Source organism: Tinamus guttatus, unplaced genomic scaffold, assembly GCF_059628265.1.
Source record: "Tinamus guttatus ecotype Peru unplaced genomic scaffold, ASM5962826v1 Tinamus_guttatus_pri_ptg000172l, whole genome shotgun sequence".
Lineage (NCBI taxonomy): Eukaryota > Metazoa > Chordata > Aves > Tinamiformes > Tinamidae > Tinamus > Tinamus guttatus.
Genome location: NW_028288706.1, coordinates 1,345,790 through 1,363,590, shown reverse-complemented (window position 1 = coordinate 1,363,590; position 17,801 = coordinate 1,345,790). Strand labels below are relative to the sequence as shown.

Sequence of the window (17,801 nt, the reverse complement as noted above, 5' to 3'; positions counted from 1 at the left end):
ATGTCTTGCAGGAGCATCAGCGGCCCCAGATCGAGAGAGCAGGCGGTCAGGCCGCAGCTCGGCAGAGCAGCCCTCATGCGCGCCGTGCTCCTCCTGCCCTGGCTGGCGGCGGCGGCCGGCGGGCTGAGCCTGCAGCCGCTCCGCGTGCGGCACCTCGGCGTGTGCCCCAACCAGCTCAACCCCAACCTGTGGGTGGACGCGCAGAGCACCTGCGAGCGAGAGTGCCAGGCAGACCAGGTGAGCGGGGCGCCGCGACCAGGAGCGGGGAGCTGCTTGCAGCGCTGAGTGCTGCTGCCCTGGGGGGATGTGCCTGGCTGCGAGCAATGGGGCACACAGGAATGCCCAGTTCTCCCCAATACCCCAATCCTGCCCCCAAAATGAGCACTGTTTAACAACCAAAAAAAAAAGGCAATGGGGCAGCTGAGGCTTGCAGGGAAGCCCAAGGCTTGCCCGCTGCACAAGCGAGCTTGAGCACACTGAGGGCAGCACGAACCCTCACTGTGAGCTTGTCCCGCCTTAGTCCTGCAGGACCAAGTGCTCAGCCCCAGGATGGGGCTGGGATAGGCAGGAAGGTGGGGAAGGCCAAAGGGATGGAGAGGGGGCTCTAATACCCCAGGCAACTTCATTCGTGGGCTTTCCTCCTTTGCCGGTGCTCTTGGGGTGCACGAGCCGGGCCCCAGGGCTGCTTGCAGTCCAAGCCTGCAGCAGGCAAAGAAATTACCGTTCCCTCCCCTCCACACACCCCTTGGGAGGGCAAAGCCCTGGGAAAGGCTCCCCGTGGCCAGGACACCCCATTTGTGCAGCCCCCAGGGTACTCCCACCCAGCTGCCCAGGCCTCCCCATGGAAGGGTCCTCGGCTCCCTAGGACCAAGGAATGTGCTGGAACAGGGACCCCCTCACTCAGACCATCCCCACAGCCACTTTTTCCCCACAGGCAGGAGCCCTAAGACCAGCCCAGAGGCACCCAGTGGGCCAGGCCATCCGTCTAGAGAGAGCCCGGGCTCTGGGCCACCCACAGCCACAGGCAGGGAAGGAGGGGGGCCATCTCCAAGGCCTGATAGCTCCCATTAAAGCTGGGAAGTTCCTCCTAGGCCCTTCATCTCTGCAACAAGCCCCGTGTGCCCTCAGGCAGCGTGGAGCATGCGGGCTCCCCCAGCCAAGCTCATCCTGAAGGGCAGCGTACGCACCGTGAAGTGCAGCCGGCGCTGGCCGTGCCGCCTGGCCTGACTCCAAGGCCTCCCCGCGGCATTCGCGTGTGCAGCGCTCTGGCCTTGGCTGTGCTTGCGCTGTACGCAGGCAAGTATACAAGTCCAATGGGACATCCTTGTCGGGCTCTTGCACCTTACTCTTAACTGTGCCGGAGGGGGCAATGGCCAAGCTCAGTGTGGGGAGAGCACAGCCTCTCTTGGAAGGTCCAACTCGGAGCTAGAGCTAAGCCAGGCCAGCAACGTGCGGGAAAGGGGGCATAAAAGAGAAGACCATGTTTGTGCCGAGAGCCACGGTAGTGGAGTGGAGAAGCAGCACTTCTCCCTTCCGGCTGGACATTGTGGGGACCTTAGGAAATGCAGAAAGCTGGGGTGGGGGGTGTCTCCCTGCCGAAATGGGCAGAACTCTTAACCTGGGGCAAAATCAGCCACTGCAGCCTGTGCAGCCCTTCCTGTCCTAAAGCTGCAGCGAAGCTGCAAGTTGAGCGCCCCGATACTGCTGCCAGCGCAGAAGCAGACAGCACTGGTGCTGTGCAGCAGCTGCAACTCTGCTAGCGTGTGTCCTTCTCTCCCCACCCCAGGACTGCGAGGGCTTTGAGAAGTGCTGCACCAACGTGTGCGGGCTGCGGAGCTGCGTGGCCGCTCGCTTCGCCGATGGCAGCCTCTCGCCGCTGGAGCTAGCTCAGGAAGCCTCGTGTGAAAGCTTCGTGTGCACCCAGCAGGGCTCTGACTGCGACATCTGGGACGGACAGCCCATCTGCAAGTGCAAGGACCGGTGTGAGAAGGAGCCCAACTTCACCTGCGCCTCGGACGGCCTCACCTACTACAACAAGTGCTACATGGACGCCGAGGCCTGCATCAGGGGAATCAGCCTCACCATGGTGCCGTGCAAGTACATTTTCACCTGGCCCAATACCAGCCCCGTGCCCCAGGAGACCACGGCTCGCCCCACGCCAGGGGCCGGCCCCGAGGTGCCCATTCCCCCCGCCCTCTACAACAACCCCTTCCACCAGTCCGTCTACGTGGGCGGCACGGTGAGCTTCCACTGCGACGTCAGCGGGCGGCCCCGGCCCGACATCACGTGGGAGAAGCAGAGCGACCACGAGGAGAACTTCATCATGAGGCCGGATCAGATGTACGGGAATGTGGTCATCACCAACATCGGGCAGCTGGTCATCTACAATGCCCAGTATGAGGACTCTGGTATCTACACCTGCACCGCAAGGAACTCTGCTGGGCTTCTCCGGGCTGACTTCCCCCTCTCTGTCATCAAGCGGGAGGCCAGCGGCGGGGAGCCGCGGCAGGGCAGCACCCAGCCCTTCCCCAACACCGAGTGCCTCAAGGAGCCCGACAAGCGGGACTGCGAAGCCCATGAGGTACGCTGGCATTTCGACGCCAAGAAAGGCTCCTGCCTCACCTTCCGCTACGGCGGCTGCGGGGCCAACCGGAACCATTTTGAGACATATGAGGAGTGCCGCTCGGCCTGTGTGAGCAACGCTGTCCACACCTGCCTCTTGCCCATGGTGCAAGGCCCCTGCAAGAACTGGGAGGCCCGCTGGGCCTACAACCACCTCATGAAGCAGTGCCACTCCTTTGTCTATGGCGGCTGCGAAGGCAACAACAACAACTTTGACAGCAAGGAGACCTGTGAGGATGTCTGCCCCTTCCCCAAGAACCTGCAGTGCAAGACCTGCCGCCTGAAGAACAAGATGGTGCTGAGTTTGTGCCGCAGTGACTTTGCCATCGTAGGACGTCTCATGGAGATCATCGAGGACCAGGACTCTGGCATTGCCCGCTTTGCCCTCGAAGATGTCCTCAAGGACGAGAAAATGGGCCTCAAGTTCTTCAACATCAAGTACCTGGAAGTGACCTTGACCGACATGGACTGGAACTGCCCTTGCCCCAACATGACCACAGAAGACGGTCCTCTCATCATCATGGGCGAGGTGCATGATGGTATGGCCATGCTGGACCCCAGCAGCTATGTCCGAGCAGCCAATGACAAACGCGTGAAAAAAATCTACGAGTTGATCGAGAAGAAAACCTGTGACCTCCTGAACAGGTTCCAGGACTAGGGCAAGGCAGGGGGCAGCATGGACACACAGGCATGAGGGCAGGTGTCGCCCCAGGCAGCCTCTCTGGACAGCCACATGCAGCACCACAGACTGACCTCAAGAGGGGTGAAGCAGCAGTCCAGCAGATCCCGCAGAACAGTGTTTTTATTTAGTAATTATTATCATTTTGTAACTCCCTCTCCTGTGCTGAGCTCTGGGCCAGCCCATCTCCCTTGTAATTTATCCATCCGCATGCCCTCCCTGTGTACCCTTCCAGCCCAGGCACTACCAATAAAAGACTGGGTAAGAGGGGCGGAAGGCCTTCCAACACCCCAACCCCACAGCACCAAAACCCCCGAGGCCAGTGTACTGTAACCCAGGCTCTCCTGGAGCAAGCTTTCCTCCTCCTTCCATGCTGTAGCATGGCCACGCAATGCTCTGGGTGCAGGGGTTTCGGGCAAGGGTGCTGAAGGGCCCCCCAGACCTCAGTGCTGGGAAAAGGGGAGATGGTGGAAGACGGCCTTCTCCTAATGGGCTCCTGGTGGAGGGGGGCTGTTTACCCAGTCAGGCCTGGAGAAGCTGGTCTGCAGCTGGACAAACTGGCAAACTCCATGGTGTTAGAAAAGGGATGAGATTCCCGACACCTCTGGCAAAGCACTTTTCCCACACACATGACTTCTCACTGCAGTACATCAAGGGAAGCTGAGGCACCAAAACAGAGGTTCCCCTTGCACCAGCCCCACGCACACCTAAAGCCCCCATGGAAAGCCCTACCCTGCCCACAAGCTGTTTGGCAGAGCCCTTCACCCCTGCCAGAGCCGGTCTGCTCTGCAGGGAGAAACAGGATATGGACCCCAAAAGGATCCAGCCTGGTCCCAGGGTGGCTGTAGCACTGTTCCTTTGCTGCTACGGTCCAGCTCCTGGCTGCCAGGGAAGCCCCAGCCTGGTGCCAGAACAACAGTGTGGGTGGTTTGAAGACATCAAAGATGGAGATGCAGGAATGGCCTGCCAGGAGGGTGGCACAGGGGTACAAAAGCTTCCATGCAGATCGTGGGATGTTACAGCCACAGGGAAGCAGAACACAGAGGGTCGGCACATTACTGCTTGCGGAAGATAAGACACTTGTTGTTAGCAGGCATGTCCACCTGCAAGCACAAAGGCCAAGGTCAGGTTGTTGGGGACCACACTAAGAGAAATACTGTCCCCACCACCCCGCAGTGCCCAGGGGCACTCACCATCCTCTCCAGACACATTCCATTGGCTTCAGCCAGCTGCTGCAGAAGATCTGTGTCCCGAAGGCCCCAGGCCGGATTCCTGCCAAGAAAAGAGCCATGTGTCAGGCAGACAAACAGACAGAACATCTTGCCAGAGTGCACAGCTCGTCCCCAGACTCTCTCTGAAGCAGCCCTCTCAGTCATGGTGGGGGCCATCAAGGCCCCCGAGATGTGGTGGAGCGCCCAGTTTAGGCCTTTCCTTGGAAGAACCTATTTGGTTGCTCTCTGAGAGTGAGCACCAAGGGCAAGGGACAGGGTGCTTCTGCGCCCACAGCGGCACGCAACGGTGGCATGGGCAGCCTGGGCCAGGCATGCCTGCTGCAGGCCCCAGGTCAGACCGTTGGACCCACCACTGCCATGCAAGGCCTTGCTCCGCTCCTACCTCTGCCTCAGGCTGCAGTCGAAGTCGATGTTGCTCTGGGGACTGATCCGCCCACCGATGGCATACGGCTGAGGAGACACAAAGACAGAGGCGGCCTAGCCCTCAGCACAGCTAGCAAGAGGGCTCTGTTGAGCTGCATCAAGCCACCGGCAGGACTGGCACTTACACCATAGGTGAACAACACACCCCCGGGCTTCAGCAACACCCCTGCTCCCTTGAAGAGGCCCTGGGGAAAGAGAGAAGCACAAGCTAGGTCAGAGAGACAGAGACATCCCACCAAGGACCCTCTCCTCAGCCCTGGGGAATGCAGACCGGCGCGCAGGGGCTTCTCAAGAAGCTGAGTGGAGGATGAAAGTGGATCCGTCTCTTCAATGAACCCTGAGACCATCAGCCACGTCCAGCCTGGTCCACAGGTCATTGTGGCACTGGAGCTTCTCCCCATCACCATCAGCTCTCAGCTCTGGATCAAATCGAGGCAGAGCTCAGGGGGAACCAGCCCAAGAGCTCACCACTCACCATGGCCTAGGGATTTGCACAGGTTTGAGGTAAGGCCTGTGGCAGGGAAGCAAGACCACAGAGAGGTCACACCGGTCTTCCTGCCTCAGTTTCCCTCATCAGCCCAGCCAGGGACTCATGTACACCAAAGAGGACAGAAACTCTGCAGAGGAACACGAGATTTTGAGTTGGCAGCCCAGATCACCGCAGCTATCACCCCAAGTCCTCCCTCGGCGTGCAGCCCAGGCACAGGGAAGCACCAGAGCCCCTCCAGACAGGCTGGCCTGAAACCCCCTCTGGAAGGGCTCCGAGGGGCAACTGGGCATTAGCCACAGCTCGGTGGGGCCAGCAAGGCAGTGAGACGTTGGGCAGGCCTGGGGCTCCGCTCACCTCTGTGCACTCTATCTCCGAGATGTGCATCATGTTGATGTTGACGACGATGTCCAGAGTGCCGGGCTGGATGCCACCCCACGTCTCCCAGCTCTGCGAGGCATCCAGGTAGATGGGCGGCAGCAAGTTGGGCAGCTGCGTGGCCTCTCTGAAGGCAGCAATGCTGTGGGCAAAAGCCAAGCGTAAGCCCAAGGCCAGGCACTGCCAGCCCAGCCGAGTCCCTGTCACGCTGGTAACCGCAGGGAAACCCAAAATGCACCTGCCAGCAGCTCCTCCCTGATGGCACCTCAGGCATCTAAGAGAAGGGCTGAGCTTGCAGCGCAGCTCCTTGCAGTGACATTAGCTTGGGCCTCTGCTTAATGTATTTCATATAACCACAAGGAAACTCGGATGTTTGAGATCTTTGCCTTGCAAGAGGCCTGACGGTTTAGGGATTATTGAGGGGGAAATTGAGGGGAAGTCAAACAAATTTAAAAGAGGAGAGCTGTTTTGGGAAACACAGTTCCCAGAAGGGCTGCTTCAGGCATACTGGCTCCAGCCATTTGTGCAGCACCGAGCACTGCCCCGCTCCCAAACACAGGTGCTATCAGGGTTGACCTTCCAAAGCCTCATGGAGAAAGTCCTTCTCCAAAACTTATTACGAGCACATAACTGTTGAAACCCCAGAGAAAAGCAGCTCTAAAAACAACCCTAAAGCCCCCTACTTTGGAGCTGGAGGGGCCCTGTTGAGCCTTCTGGGAGGACAGGAGGCTCCCTGGCACTGCAAGCACTCCCGAATCACCTTCCACATGGCCAGAGAAGGGTCCTCAGCTTGCTGTGCTTCACCCCAGCTTCACCCCATGGGGGTTTGATGCAAGACCCCCTTAAAAGGGAGACCCCCATTGCTGCTGGGGATGGGATTCAAGCTCTCCTACGAGGACAGCTTACCATGTCCCACATGGCACCAAGACGGAGACACACTAGATGTTCAGACACTGAAGAGAAAAAAGGCATCTGGGGATCTCCAGTGTTCTCCAAGGATCTGTAAGGCCTAGCAGGTCTGCAAGGATCTCCAGGGATCTACAAAAATCCGCAGGGATCTTCAAGGTTCTCCAAGGATCTCCAAGGGATCCCCAAGGTCTGCAGGGATCTCCAAGGTCCTACAGGGATCCCCAAGGTCTGCAAGGTTCTCCAAGGCCCTACAGGGATCTCCAAGGCCTGCAGGTTCTACAAGAATCTGCAAGGTTCTTGCAAGTCTGCGAGGATCTCCAAGGATTCCCCAAGGATCGGCAAGGTCCTGCCCGTTCGCGGGCTGTCTTGCGGCTGCGCGGCGACACGAGGGAGCGCAACCCCGTGGCCAGGAAGCCCCTCCGGGCTGCCCGCGGGCCTCTCACCTACGCAGGGCGCCCGGCTCCACGTCGGAGGGCAGCCAGCGCGCGCGGGGCAGGGCGCGCGCACAGTGCGCCGCGTGCAGCCCCGCGCCCGCCGCCACCTCGAGCACGCGCGCGGCGCCGGGCGGCGCGAGCCCGCGCAGCACCTCCAGGATGGGGCCCTTGTTGCGCTCCGCCGCCGCCGGTCGCAGCATGGCCTCCGCGGGGGCGCGACGGGAGCTGTAGTCCCGCCGTGGCCGCGAGACTACAGCTTCCGTCGCGCCCCAGCAGCCCGCGCGGGGAGGGAAAAAAAAAAGGGAAAATTGAACTGCGCCGCCCGGGAATCGAACCCGGGTCGCAAGAATGGGAATCTTGCATGATACCACTACACCAGCGGCGCCGCTGGGTTAGTGTGCTGCGCTGTGCCCCATGGCGGCTCGGCCTGCCCCTGTGGCTGCTCTGGCGCTCTGTTTGGACTCCCCCTTCGTGCGCCCTGAATAAGTTGCCTGATAATTCCTAAGGAAGGTCGTTAAAGGATGAGGAAGCTCTGGCCGTGGAGCGGGAGTTGCTCATCAAGCAGGGCCCGGCTGCAGGAGACACAGCTGATGCTGGCTGGCGCTCCTCGCGCCTGCCTGGCATGGCCCTTGCACCCCTCTGCAAGGGCTGCTCTGCGGGTAGCGGGTGTGCGCTGCCCTCCAGCCCCGAGATGCTGCTGAGTGTCCTGGGGGGAGGCCCTGTGCTGGGACCGCCCCCGCATGTGCGCAGATACCCCGCCAAACCGGCCTCCTTCCAGGCGGGAAAGCCAGGCCAAGCGGCTGGTGGCAGCACGGGGTCCCTTGGCCTGTGCGGGTTGATCCCACAGGAGTTCATCCCGCAGGGGCTGGGGGTGGCCGTGAGCACAGGAAAACCCAGGGCACACCGTTTTCCCTGGAAAACCCTCCCTCCCGGTCCGGCGAGGCTGCGCCTCTGCAGCAGCCTGGCCGCTGGAGCGGCGCTTCTCAAGGTCACCCCCAGCACAGACCATTCCCGACCAAAGGGCAGTGACTAAGCACCTTCTCAACGCGGGGAACCTCACCGAGCGCGAGCCAAATCGCGCCTGAGCCTGTGAAAGGCCAGCTGCTGTGCGGAGACACGGGCTCCGTGGCTCCAGCAACGGAGGAGCCGGAGAGAGGCGTCCCGGCAGCCTCCAGCAGCGAGCAGAGCCGCAGCCCCAGGTGGACGAGGTCCTGTTCTGCCACGGAGACTTTGCACAGTCTTGGGCAAATCACTTGAACTTTCTGCATCTTCATCCCTTCTCCACCACCGGGAAAGGGAAAATGAGTGTTGAACCTGCCTCCTAAGAACAGAGGGGAGTGCCCTTTCGCTTCGTGGTGTGTTTCTTCATGTTTTCTGCTCTGCTGGAGCAGATCCTTCTCACCCTTGGGCTGCGTCTGCCCAAGGCTGGCAGCTCTCACGTGCCAGAAGGGCTGTCCCAGGAGGCAGCAAAGTCCCACTCGGACTGTTTTGGTCTATACAGCGGCATGCGGTGCCTCGTGTTCACAGGATCACCTCCAGGCACTGCCATGGCCCTCTCCACAGCTGTATGGAAGGTCTCACAGAAAAGGGGAGCCTTGAACCCCACAGTGACTGGGCTTGATCAGCCCGAAGCCCCCTGGTCCTTCCTCTGACTGCGAAATAATTTCCAGGTGGAAAACATACAGGCTCAGCCTCCCAAGGAGCACCTCTGCCTTCCAACCTCCCACTCACATCAACTTTTTCCAAAGCTCAAAAGCCTAAAACTCAACAGCCTTTCCAAAGGTTTCAGTCACAGCCCAGGTCAGGATCAGTGCCAAGGCCTCGAGTCCTTGACCTTGCTCTGCAGCCACATGTGGGTGGGTTATTTCTCCCGGCATCGATGAGGCACTGGGACACCAGACCAGCTCGTTCCTGCAGAGGACGTGGCCACACGGCTGGGAGTGCTAAGCAGGAGCAGTCTGGGCTTCGTCTCCACGGCTGGGCAGGAGCTGGTGGGCTGAACCCTGGGGACCCTCCCGGCAGCAGGTTTCATGAGGAGACTTCAGCCAAGTCCAAGCATCTCGTGCCGGCTGGGGCCCCTCCAGCAGCTTGCTTGGGATCTCGTCTGGAGACGGAGACCCCAGCAGCTCTGGAGGCAGCCCGTGCCAGTGCTCCAGCGCCTGCGCAGGTCCCTCTTGGTCCTGTGTCCCACGGGTGTCCCTGACGTGCCACGTGCATCTCCTACATGGTTGGTGAAGGTGGGGGGTGCGGGTTCCAGCATGTCCCATGCAAGACTCCTCTGCCCCCCACCGTTTCCCACGTGCCCTACGGTGCCTCTGGCCTCTCCCGTGCATCTCCATGTCCCTCCTGGGTCCTCAGGCTCCCAGGTGTGCGTCTCCCATACACTGTCCCTTAGACACCTGCATGTGCTGGAGCCCTGCGTCACCCCCGACCCCTACACACCCACGGGTACCTGCGCCCCGTCCCCCACACCCCGTGCATGTCCCGTCGGTGTGCAGCGCCGCCCGTGTCACCCCGTGTCCCCCGTGTCCCCCGCGTCCCCGCGCTCGTCCCGGCCGCGCGTCCCGCGGCCCTTTAAGCGGGGGAGGGGCGGGGGGGGCGTGTCGCGCACGCGGCGCGCGGGCCCGGCCCGTTAAAGCGCCCGGGCGGCGGGGCCGCCCCGCCCGCTGCCGCCGCCGCCGCGCCATGTACACGCTCACGCGCGGGCCCAGCAAGCTGGCCACGCAGCGCCGCACAGGTAGCGGGGGGGCCCCGCCGGCGGGGGTCCCGGCGCGGCCCGCCCCGCCTCACGGCCGCCCGCCTGCCCGCAGGTCCCTCGCAGCAGCAGGTGGAGAGCAAACTGGGCGAGCTGCGCGGCCGCCGCCAGCCCGGGCCCTGGCCGCTGCCCAGGTGAGCGCCGCGGCGCGGGGGGCCCCGCGGGGCTCGGCCCCGCGCGGCGCGGGCAGCGGCGCGGCCGCCGCCGTGACCTTGGCGGAAGGTGACGGCGCCGTCCCCGCCGCGTGGCCCCGGCGGGCGGCGCGCGGGCCCCGGCGCTGAGCGGGGAGGAGGCGGCGAGCGAAGCCGCTGCGGGCCCCCCCGCGGCGCGGCCCGGCCCCGTCACTGCTGTCCGCGCGGGGCGCCCCGGGAGGCCGCGTGGGGCTGAGGTGGGACCCGCCATGTGCCCTCCCTGGGGGCTGAGGTGGGACCCCCTCTGCCTCCTTCCTGAGGGGCGGAGGGGGCACCTGGGGGGCACTTGCTGGGTCACCTGGGCTGTCCTGGGGGCTGAGGGGGTGTAGGGCACACTGGGGTGGACCCCCGGCGTGTGCCCTCTATGAGCAGCTGAGGTGGCCCCATGCGGTCCTGGGGGCTGAGGCGGCTCCCCTACACATGCTGTCCCTGGGGGATGGAGGTGGCACATGGGGGGCTTGGGTGTTTCCCTTGTGCTGGCCCAGGGATGGGGGGTGAGGTGGCCTCCTGGGGAGGGGGCTTGAACTGCATCCGCTGTCCCCATGACAGCGGGACGCCCCCTTCCCCCGCCATAGACCCTGCAGGGGCGGCCACCCGCTCTGTCCCAAGCCCCTGGCGCTTGCCCTGTAGCTGCCAGTGCTGCTGTTGGGATCCCTTGGGCGCTCCCAGCGCTGCTGGGTAGGACAGCTCAGCAGCAAGCTCTAGCTGCACTGGTCTCCTTGCCCCTCACTCGCCGCTGCCACCGTGCGCTTGTGTGGCCCCAGCGCCCAGGGTGGTGCTTTCCTTTACCTGTTCCGCTCCGCTGCTGGCTGACGCTGACTTGGATGGGCCAGAGCTGGCATGGAGGCTCTCCAGGGGAGCTGCTGTCTTGCCTTCACGCCATCCACGAGGGCTCACGTGCTGCCCCGAGCCCTGCCAAATCGATCAGAAAGTGCCCGCTGGCTGGGATTCCCCTCTCACAGCGTGAAGGGGTGCGGGAGAGTTCGCGGGTCGAAGGATCTGCCTGCAGTTTCCAGTCTCATCATGGGGGAGTGTTGCCACCGGAGGAGTTGGTGAAGCCTGGGCTACTGTGGCTTTGCCTTGATGCTGTTTGCCCTGCAAGGGCTCCCTGGTGACCTGCAGGCTCCCACTGGGCTCCTTTCCACTGGGCTGTAGCTTGCATGGCTCTCGCTCACCTATTGAGCTCCCTTTTTCCCCCCTAGAACCTGTGAGAACTTGCTGCGGGTGCCAGATCGGTCTCAAGTTGTGCAACTGATGCAAAAGTTCAGGGGGAGGGAGTTGGGCTGGTTGCGCAAAGGTGGCTTCCCTAGGCAAGGCCGAACGCCCCCTCCGGGGTGCCCTCGCACCCCAGTGATGCCCTGGAGGCTCGGAGCGGGGAGCGGGGCAGGCCTGGCCGGGCCACGGCGGGTTGGGGTCGCTCCTAGTGGCCAGAGACCCGGTCCTGGGACCTGCGGCTCCCTGCCCTGACATGTCTGTAACCCCTTTAGGAGCTGAGTTTGCAGCCCCACCGGCTGTGGGGTTTATTCCTCGGCTTTCAAGCTGTGATGGGTGTTGTATTCAGCCTCTTAAGTACCTCGGGGGCCTTTGTTGTCTGAGCGCTGTCTCGCAGGCAGTGTCTTTGATCAGGATCTTTATCAGTGACTTATCGCAGCCCTTCCTTGGGGTGGCTCCAACGACTCTGGGACATGTTCACCCAGCTCCAGGGCTGGTCTCCTTGGTCTCCTGCTACAGCTCCATCTGTGCTCATGTATTTCCATTTCATGGCTCTAATGACAAAGGGTCAACTTCTCTCTAGAAATCCCTGTGCTCACATCCCCACCCCCTTCCTGGAGATCCCCTTGGAAAGACATGCCCAAGCAAGGGCTTCCCAGCACGGCTGCTGCCTACACATGGATCCTAATTCCCTTAAACATCATGATGGCCCACAAGAAGTGTTGAAGGTGATCGCTTATCTTCTGTCCTTCATAAACAAGAGGAGTTTGGGCCATGGGCACTGTCCCAACTTGCAATAGAAACAATTGGAGGTGTTGGGCAGGAGCTGGAGCAGGGATCACTTCTCCATGATGCTGTCTTCTCGGCAGGCACAGAGCTGGTGGGAACCCACAGGCCCTGACAGATCAGGCCTCCAGGAGAAGCCATGAGGGAGGAGAGAAAACTAGCCACTTTGTCCCCATTTCCTCTCTCTGAGAAATGAATAAGCCTCATTTCCATCCCCCCCAACCTTGCCTATCATTCAAGAATTAACTGGTGTGGCTGGTAAAACATTTACTGTCCTTAAGGCAAGGTGTTTATTTAACCTTCCTGTCTGTAGCGCAGCCTGTGGCAGGGAGTCCTGCTTCTCCAGGGTTCCTTGGTTTCCCCCCCGCCCCGCCCCAGGTGCTGGTTTACGGTGGGATTGCTGGGACCACCACACTGTCTGTCTGAAGTCCCCTCTGCTCGGCTAGCTCTAATCTTGCTCCGCTCCCGAGATCGATTAGACTTTGTCCTGTGAGGAGTGCGAGCGCTGTGGATGTGCGCTGTGCCCAGACAGCGGGGAAGAGCTGAAGCGCCTGGGTTTGTGCAGGGCAGAGCACCCTGCTGCATCCTGCTCCAAGTCCTTCATTTTGAGGTGCCTACTTCCAGTACTGGGGTTTGTAGATCAGAGTTGGTTCAAGTGCTGTAGGATCCACTCTGGACACAATCTCCACGGGGGAAATTTGAGTGTGTTGGGCACCCTCTGGGCCCACTGTCATTGAGCAGCTCTCCTTGAGCGGGGGGACAGGGCTGATCCTGGCTGCCTGGGCACAAATGTGTTCTTGCACCCTCAAGAAACATCTCTAGGGAAGCAGAGCCCTTCGTTCCTTCCCATCTCACTGGTTCCCCTTGCCCCAGGGAGCATCCTTGTGCAAGTGAAGCTTTGGGCAGACAGCGGGTGGGTGACTGTACATCTGAGCTTATATGTGCACTAGACAGAGCCAAGCTCTGAATTTGGCCCTTCTTGCTGAACCAGATCAGGCCCATCTGACATTGCAGGCAGCCATTCTCTAGAGGAAAAGTGTGATTTTGCCAAGGCTGTGCAGCAAATTACTTAGTGAACCACAGCATCTAAAAGGGTATTTCCTCTCTCCAAATATGCTCCTCACCTGGAGCTTGATGGGAAAAGTTGCTCTTCTCTCATTTCTCCCCTTTCTTGTCTGTTTACCTCAACAGTCCAGTGCAGAAACTTGTGTTCAACAGAGTGAATGGCAAAAGGCCACAGGTGCTGCCACAACATGTTTTGGCCTCGGAGGAGAGCTACACGCTGGCGCATGAGGAGAACGTCCGCTTTGTCTATGAAGGTGAGAGCGTCTGCGTGCAGGGCCGGCGGTGTGGGCGCCTGCTCGTGCCTCGAGGGGCTGGATAGTGCGGGGTCCCTGCCAGGTGAGTGCCGCATGGGGACTCCCTTCCCCTGTCACCTCTGCTCTGCCTTGTGCCAGGGATCACGGTGGCTGGGGTGGCAGAGATGGGGTCACCTGAGGCTTGTGTCCTCGGTTGCCCCTGCTCCAGCCTGGGGGAGGCTCCAGCCTCTTTTCCCATGCGTGGTGCAACTCTGGGGCCGGGAAGTTCCCTTACTCAAACCCAAGCAGCGCTCCTCCCAAAGAAGGAGAGCCGGCGGAATTAAGTGGGGACAGAACAACAGATCTCCGGGCCCTGCTCCATGCTTGGATGGGAAGGCAGAGCCCGGGACAGCCCGGTGTGCTGCGTGTGGTCTGAAATGAGGTGGTTCGAGCTCTGCTGGCCTCTGCCTGCCCCAGGGGCTCTTCCTCTCACCTGCTGCACCTTCTCCTTTCCCAGCCTGGCAGCAGGTAGAGCAGCAGCTAGACGGCAGCCAGAGAGGGGAGAACGTGTGCGGCCCCGTGCAATACGTAGAGAAAACCCCCAACCCTGGATTGAAAAGTAAGTGAAAAGCAGCCCCAGTGTGTGGTCTCCAGGGTACATCCATGGAATGAGTTGATTTGATCTCAGCCCAGGCCACAGACAAAGCTGCTGAGCAGGGTCTGTGCTTGTGGTGTCCTGGCAGTGCTGAGGCACCTTGGGGTGAGCGGGGTGGGAGCCCTAGCCCTGTAGTGTGCATATTCGCTGGGCTTTCTCAAGGCAGCCTGAGCATGCGGTTGTCCGATTCTCATGGCTCTCCTGAGGAAGATGTCCTCTCCAGAGGCCAAGAGCACTCAACATTGTGCTGGAGAGGAACCCTCTGTTCCAGCTCCTCCCATGCTGGGTCCTGCTGCTGGGGACCTGTCTCCTGTTCTTGGGGCTCAATGGGACTGAGACAAAGTGCAGAGAGGCTGGGTGGACAATGGGCTTCTCCAAAGGCAGCTGGAAGAGGGTCTCCAGGCAGCCAATGATGTTCCAAGCTGAAGTGAATCAGCCTTTTGGAGCTCCTGCAGTGTCTGTGAAAAGAAGGTCCCCGTAAGGCATGAGCCAGGCTTCTTGTTCTGGGTTAGGGTACAGGGAACAGGAAACCTCAGGGTGTTGCTTCCCTGGGGACAAGGAATGTGACTCTGGGACCACCCCTTGCTGCATTCCCTCCTCTGGCTGCTCTGCTATGCTCTTTTCTTTCTCTCCTTCTCTTCTCTTTCAGACTTTGTTCCTATCGACCTGGAGGAGTGGTGGGCACAGCAGTTTCTTGCCAAAATTGAAAACTGCTCCTAGAAGGAAAAGAAACCCACGAAAGCGAAAAGTGTCTGATCAGAAACCAAATTCGGTGAGATTTTGAAACTTGTTTTTTTTTAAAAAAAAAACACAATCAAGCGACCCCCTCTCGCAGCCCACCGAGGACAGCGGGGACGGACCAGAGCCACGTGCCCGGCCGAGCGCCTCCGCTCCCTGGGCCCCGCGCAGGGGCAGAGGAGCTGCGCGTGGCCCAAGCCAGGATGCCTTAAGTGCCAGTCTGCCGATGGCTGCAGGTCCCGCAGCCTCGGGCTCCCATGGACACTCCGTGCCAGGCGGGGGGACGAGGGGAGGAGCGTGACCCTTCCCAGCCTCATGCTGTAGCTGAGGGAGGAGGCAGGAGGGTCTTTGTAGCCAGGACTGCGAGGCAATAAAGCACTGAAACTGCCACTGGAGAGGAGCTCGCTGACCTGGGAGCATTTGAGGACAAGAAAGGGCTGAGCTGGAGGGGCCCTGCCAGCCTGGGAGGGTGCTGGGGGGCAGAGGAGGGATCCATGCGCACGGATCTGTGCGTGCAGCCCTCTCGGGGCAGCTTTGTTAGGTGCTCATTCCCTGGGGGTTAAGCTCCTAGGCTTCTTCCCTGCTTGGCTTGCATGGCCAGGCTCTGGGGACGAAGAGCCTCAAGCACCTGCAGGGCTCCTGCTGTGGCTTCCCTTGGGGTTGCAGCCTTCTCTCAGCCTTGCTGCTTGTGCCTCATGGTCCTGACCCAGCCAGGGGCTCCTGCTGCCCCCGGGCGCACGGTGAAGCTGTTGGGGGAGCGGCACTAGGAGCTGCAGGGCCCATCTGCACCGAGGGCACAAGGGAGACGCGGTGCACTTGCCACTCCACCTCCCATAGCCACAGCCAGGGAGAGCGAAGGTGGCTGCAGAGGAGGGGACAAGCTCTGAGCTTGGGGCAGGGGCTTGGCTGCTGTGGCAGGTGAGGCGCTGCTTGTTGCACTGCTTTCTGTGACAAGCCAGCCCCAAGGACCAGCCCCTCTGGGAGTCACTGATGCTAGTGGCTTTGCCACCTCTGCCAGGGCAGTGGGAGCTGGAGGAATGAGGGGAAGTGGAATGAGGCCTGGCCTGGTACCTGGTAAGAAACTCCAGGTGAGTTGGGTGCTGACAGAGAGGGGTGGGAGGGTGGGAGCCCCTCAGGTCCATGCAGTGGAAGGGGTGGTTCCACAGCTGGCAGGAGATATTGGGGACACCCCCTGTGATGCTCTGCAGGATGTCCATGGATAGAAGAGCAGGAACAAGGGTGCCACAGCCAACTCGGTGCTGCCGGATGCTCTGGTGGAAGCCACCCAAGGGCTCTGCCTCCCTCCTTGTGGCTGTTGTGCAAAGCCCCAAACCCCTGGGCCTGTTGCCTCCATCCCCTTCCCAGGGCTTGGGGGCTGCTCCTCCAGGCAGAGAAGGGGATGGGCAGTCTCTCCAGGTTCTGCTCCCAGCCTCACCAGTTGCTACAGGGACATCCAGCCCTGTCACGGGGCCTCCCCCTCCTTCCACCTGGGCACCCCTAAGGAGGCAGGATCAAGGCAGGGCTTGGCCCTCACCTCAGCCCAGCAGAAGTCTTTGAGGCAAGGAAACCTTGTGGGATGGGGGCTGGAGCTGCCTGCTGTGTGCAAAGGAGGCCAGGAAACATCAGTTGGAAAAAAATCTGTTTTATTCCTCTCATAGCATAACTCTCCCTGCCAGAGCCCCGTGCACAGTGCCAGGGGAGATGAGGCACCCGAGTCCCCCCACCCCGGGGTCACACACCCTGCAGCAGCCACATGTCTCCCTGCAAGAGGTGTTTCCAGCTGCAGCCCTGTCACCCCCTCCAGCACAGAACCACGGGCAGAGCCGCCCAGCAGGCTGTGAACCAGCACCGTGGTGGGCACTGCTGCAGCTGGAGGTGGCGAGAGGCTCCGCGGCTGTGCGGGGCTGACTGCCCCGGCCTGCCCTGTGTCGTGGCAAGGGCAGCAAGCAGCGGGTCTGGCCCTGGCCCTGCTCAAGGAGCTCGTGTCAGGATAGGCAGCAAAGGGGCTGGGAAGTCTCAGTGGGGGCTCTGCTACCAGTTGCCCCAGGCACCAGGTGGACCCCATAGGGCTCGACAGAGCTTGTCCTCTCCAGCGGTAGCACCCACCTTGCAGGCCCGGGGCAGGAATGGCCTCCATGCTCGTACCCAGGCGCAGCCAGGGCTGCTCATGCCTCATCTAAATGTCACCCTTAGCACTTGCTTCAGCCTTGCCCTGGGCCTGCTGCAGCTTGGAAACCTTGCCCTAAATGAAAACAGGCATGAGTAGCACCACACACCGCCCGCGGCTGCTTCCTCGGCAGGAGGCCAGGGTCAGCAGAGCTTGGCGCTGAACGGAGAAGCTGCCGCTCCAGGTTGCTTAGGCCTGAGCAGGGGAGACGCTGCCCCAGCGTGGCGGCTGCAGCAGGGCAGCCTTAGTGCAGCCCCCGGCCCGTGCTCGGAGCTGCCGCCTGCCTGGCCGTCAGCAGGCGCCTGCAGAGGGACGTGGCCCTTGGCTGCTGGAGCCCTTCTGCTGCAGCTCCTGCTCGCCCTCCACCTGCCCCAGGCCCCAAGGCTGCCACCTGTGCCACAGCAGGTCTGCTCTGCACATCTGCATTTTGCAATACCTGCCCTAGCCCCTACCCTGAATTTCCTCCCACATCCTCTCACCCCTGTTCCAGACGAGACACACAACAGCTCTGCCAAGGAGGGGACTCGGGCATGATCCGGGGCTTGGATTCACCAAGCAGCTGCTTACCAACACAAATGCATTCAGTTACCATCAGGGAAATTCTTACTAAGGTGATGCACAACCATTTTAAACATTGGCAGTAAGGGAAAAAAAATGGAGCAGGAAGGAATGATTCAGTTACAGGAACAAAACAGAAAACCCAAGCCCTGCGCCTGCAATCACTAGAAGGGAGTCAGCCCCCCCACCCTGTACTATTAATTGATTTAGTGTGTGCAATTGTGTGTATTATTATAGTGCAAATAGCTCTGCATTGATCCTGGGGCAGTCAGCCAGG

At 61.1% G+C, this 17,801-nt stretch overlaps 3 protein-coding genes and 1 non-coding gene across 4 annotated transcripts; 2 read left to right on the top strand and 2 right to left on the bottom strand.

Annotated features, from left to right (window-relative positions):
• WFIKKN1 (WAP, follistatin/kazal, immunoglobulin, kunitz and netrin domain containing 1) lies at positions 1-3,280 on the top strand. Its single transcript, XM_088523010.1, has 2 exons — positions 1-237; positions 1,787-3,280. Exons 1-2 carry the CDS (start codon positions 1-3, stop codon positions 3,278-3,280), a joined length of 1,731 nt encoding a protein of 576 aa, XP_088379136.1.
• Positions 3,281-4,348: 1,068 nt separating this feature from the next.
• METTL26 (methyltransferase like 26) lies at positions 4,349-7,364 on the bottom strand. Its single transcript, XM_088523011.1, has 6 exons — positions 7,174-7,364; positions 5,801-5,963; positions 5,082-5,141; positions 4,916-4,983; positions 4,495-4,573; positions 4,349-4,404 (listed from the first exon to the last, which is right to left on the bottom strand). Exons 1-6 carry the CDS (start codon positions 7,362-7,364, stop codon positions 4,357-4,359), a joined length of 609 nt encoding a protein of 202 aa, XP_088379137.1. The 3' UTR covers positions 4,349-4,356.
• A 114-nt stretch (positions 7,365-7,478) lies between these two features.
• Positions 7,479-7,549, bottom strand: TRNAG-CCC (transfer RNA glycine (anticodon CCC)). The gene has a single exon. It is a non-coding gene; the product is annotated as a tRNA-Gly (tRNA).
• Positions 7,550-9,824: 2,275 nt separating this feature from the next.
• On the top strand, positions 9,825-14,811 carry MCRIP2 (MAPK regulated corepressor interacting protein 2). Its single transcript, XM_088523245.1, has 5 exons — positions 9,825-9,901; positions 9,975-10,053; positions 13,300-13,427; positions 13,924-14,025; positions 14,711-14,811. Exons 1-5 carry the CDS (start codon positions 9,850-9,852, stop codon positions 14,779-14,781), a joined length of 432 nt encoding a protein of 143 aa, XP_088379371.1. The 5' UTR covers positions 9,825-9,849; the 3' UTR covers positions 14,782-14,811.
• Positions 14,812-17,801: the final 2,990 nt, after the last annotated feature.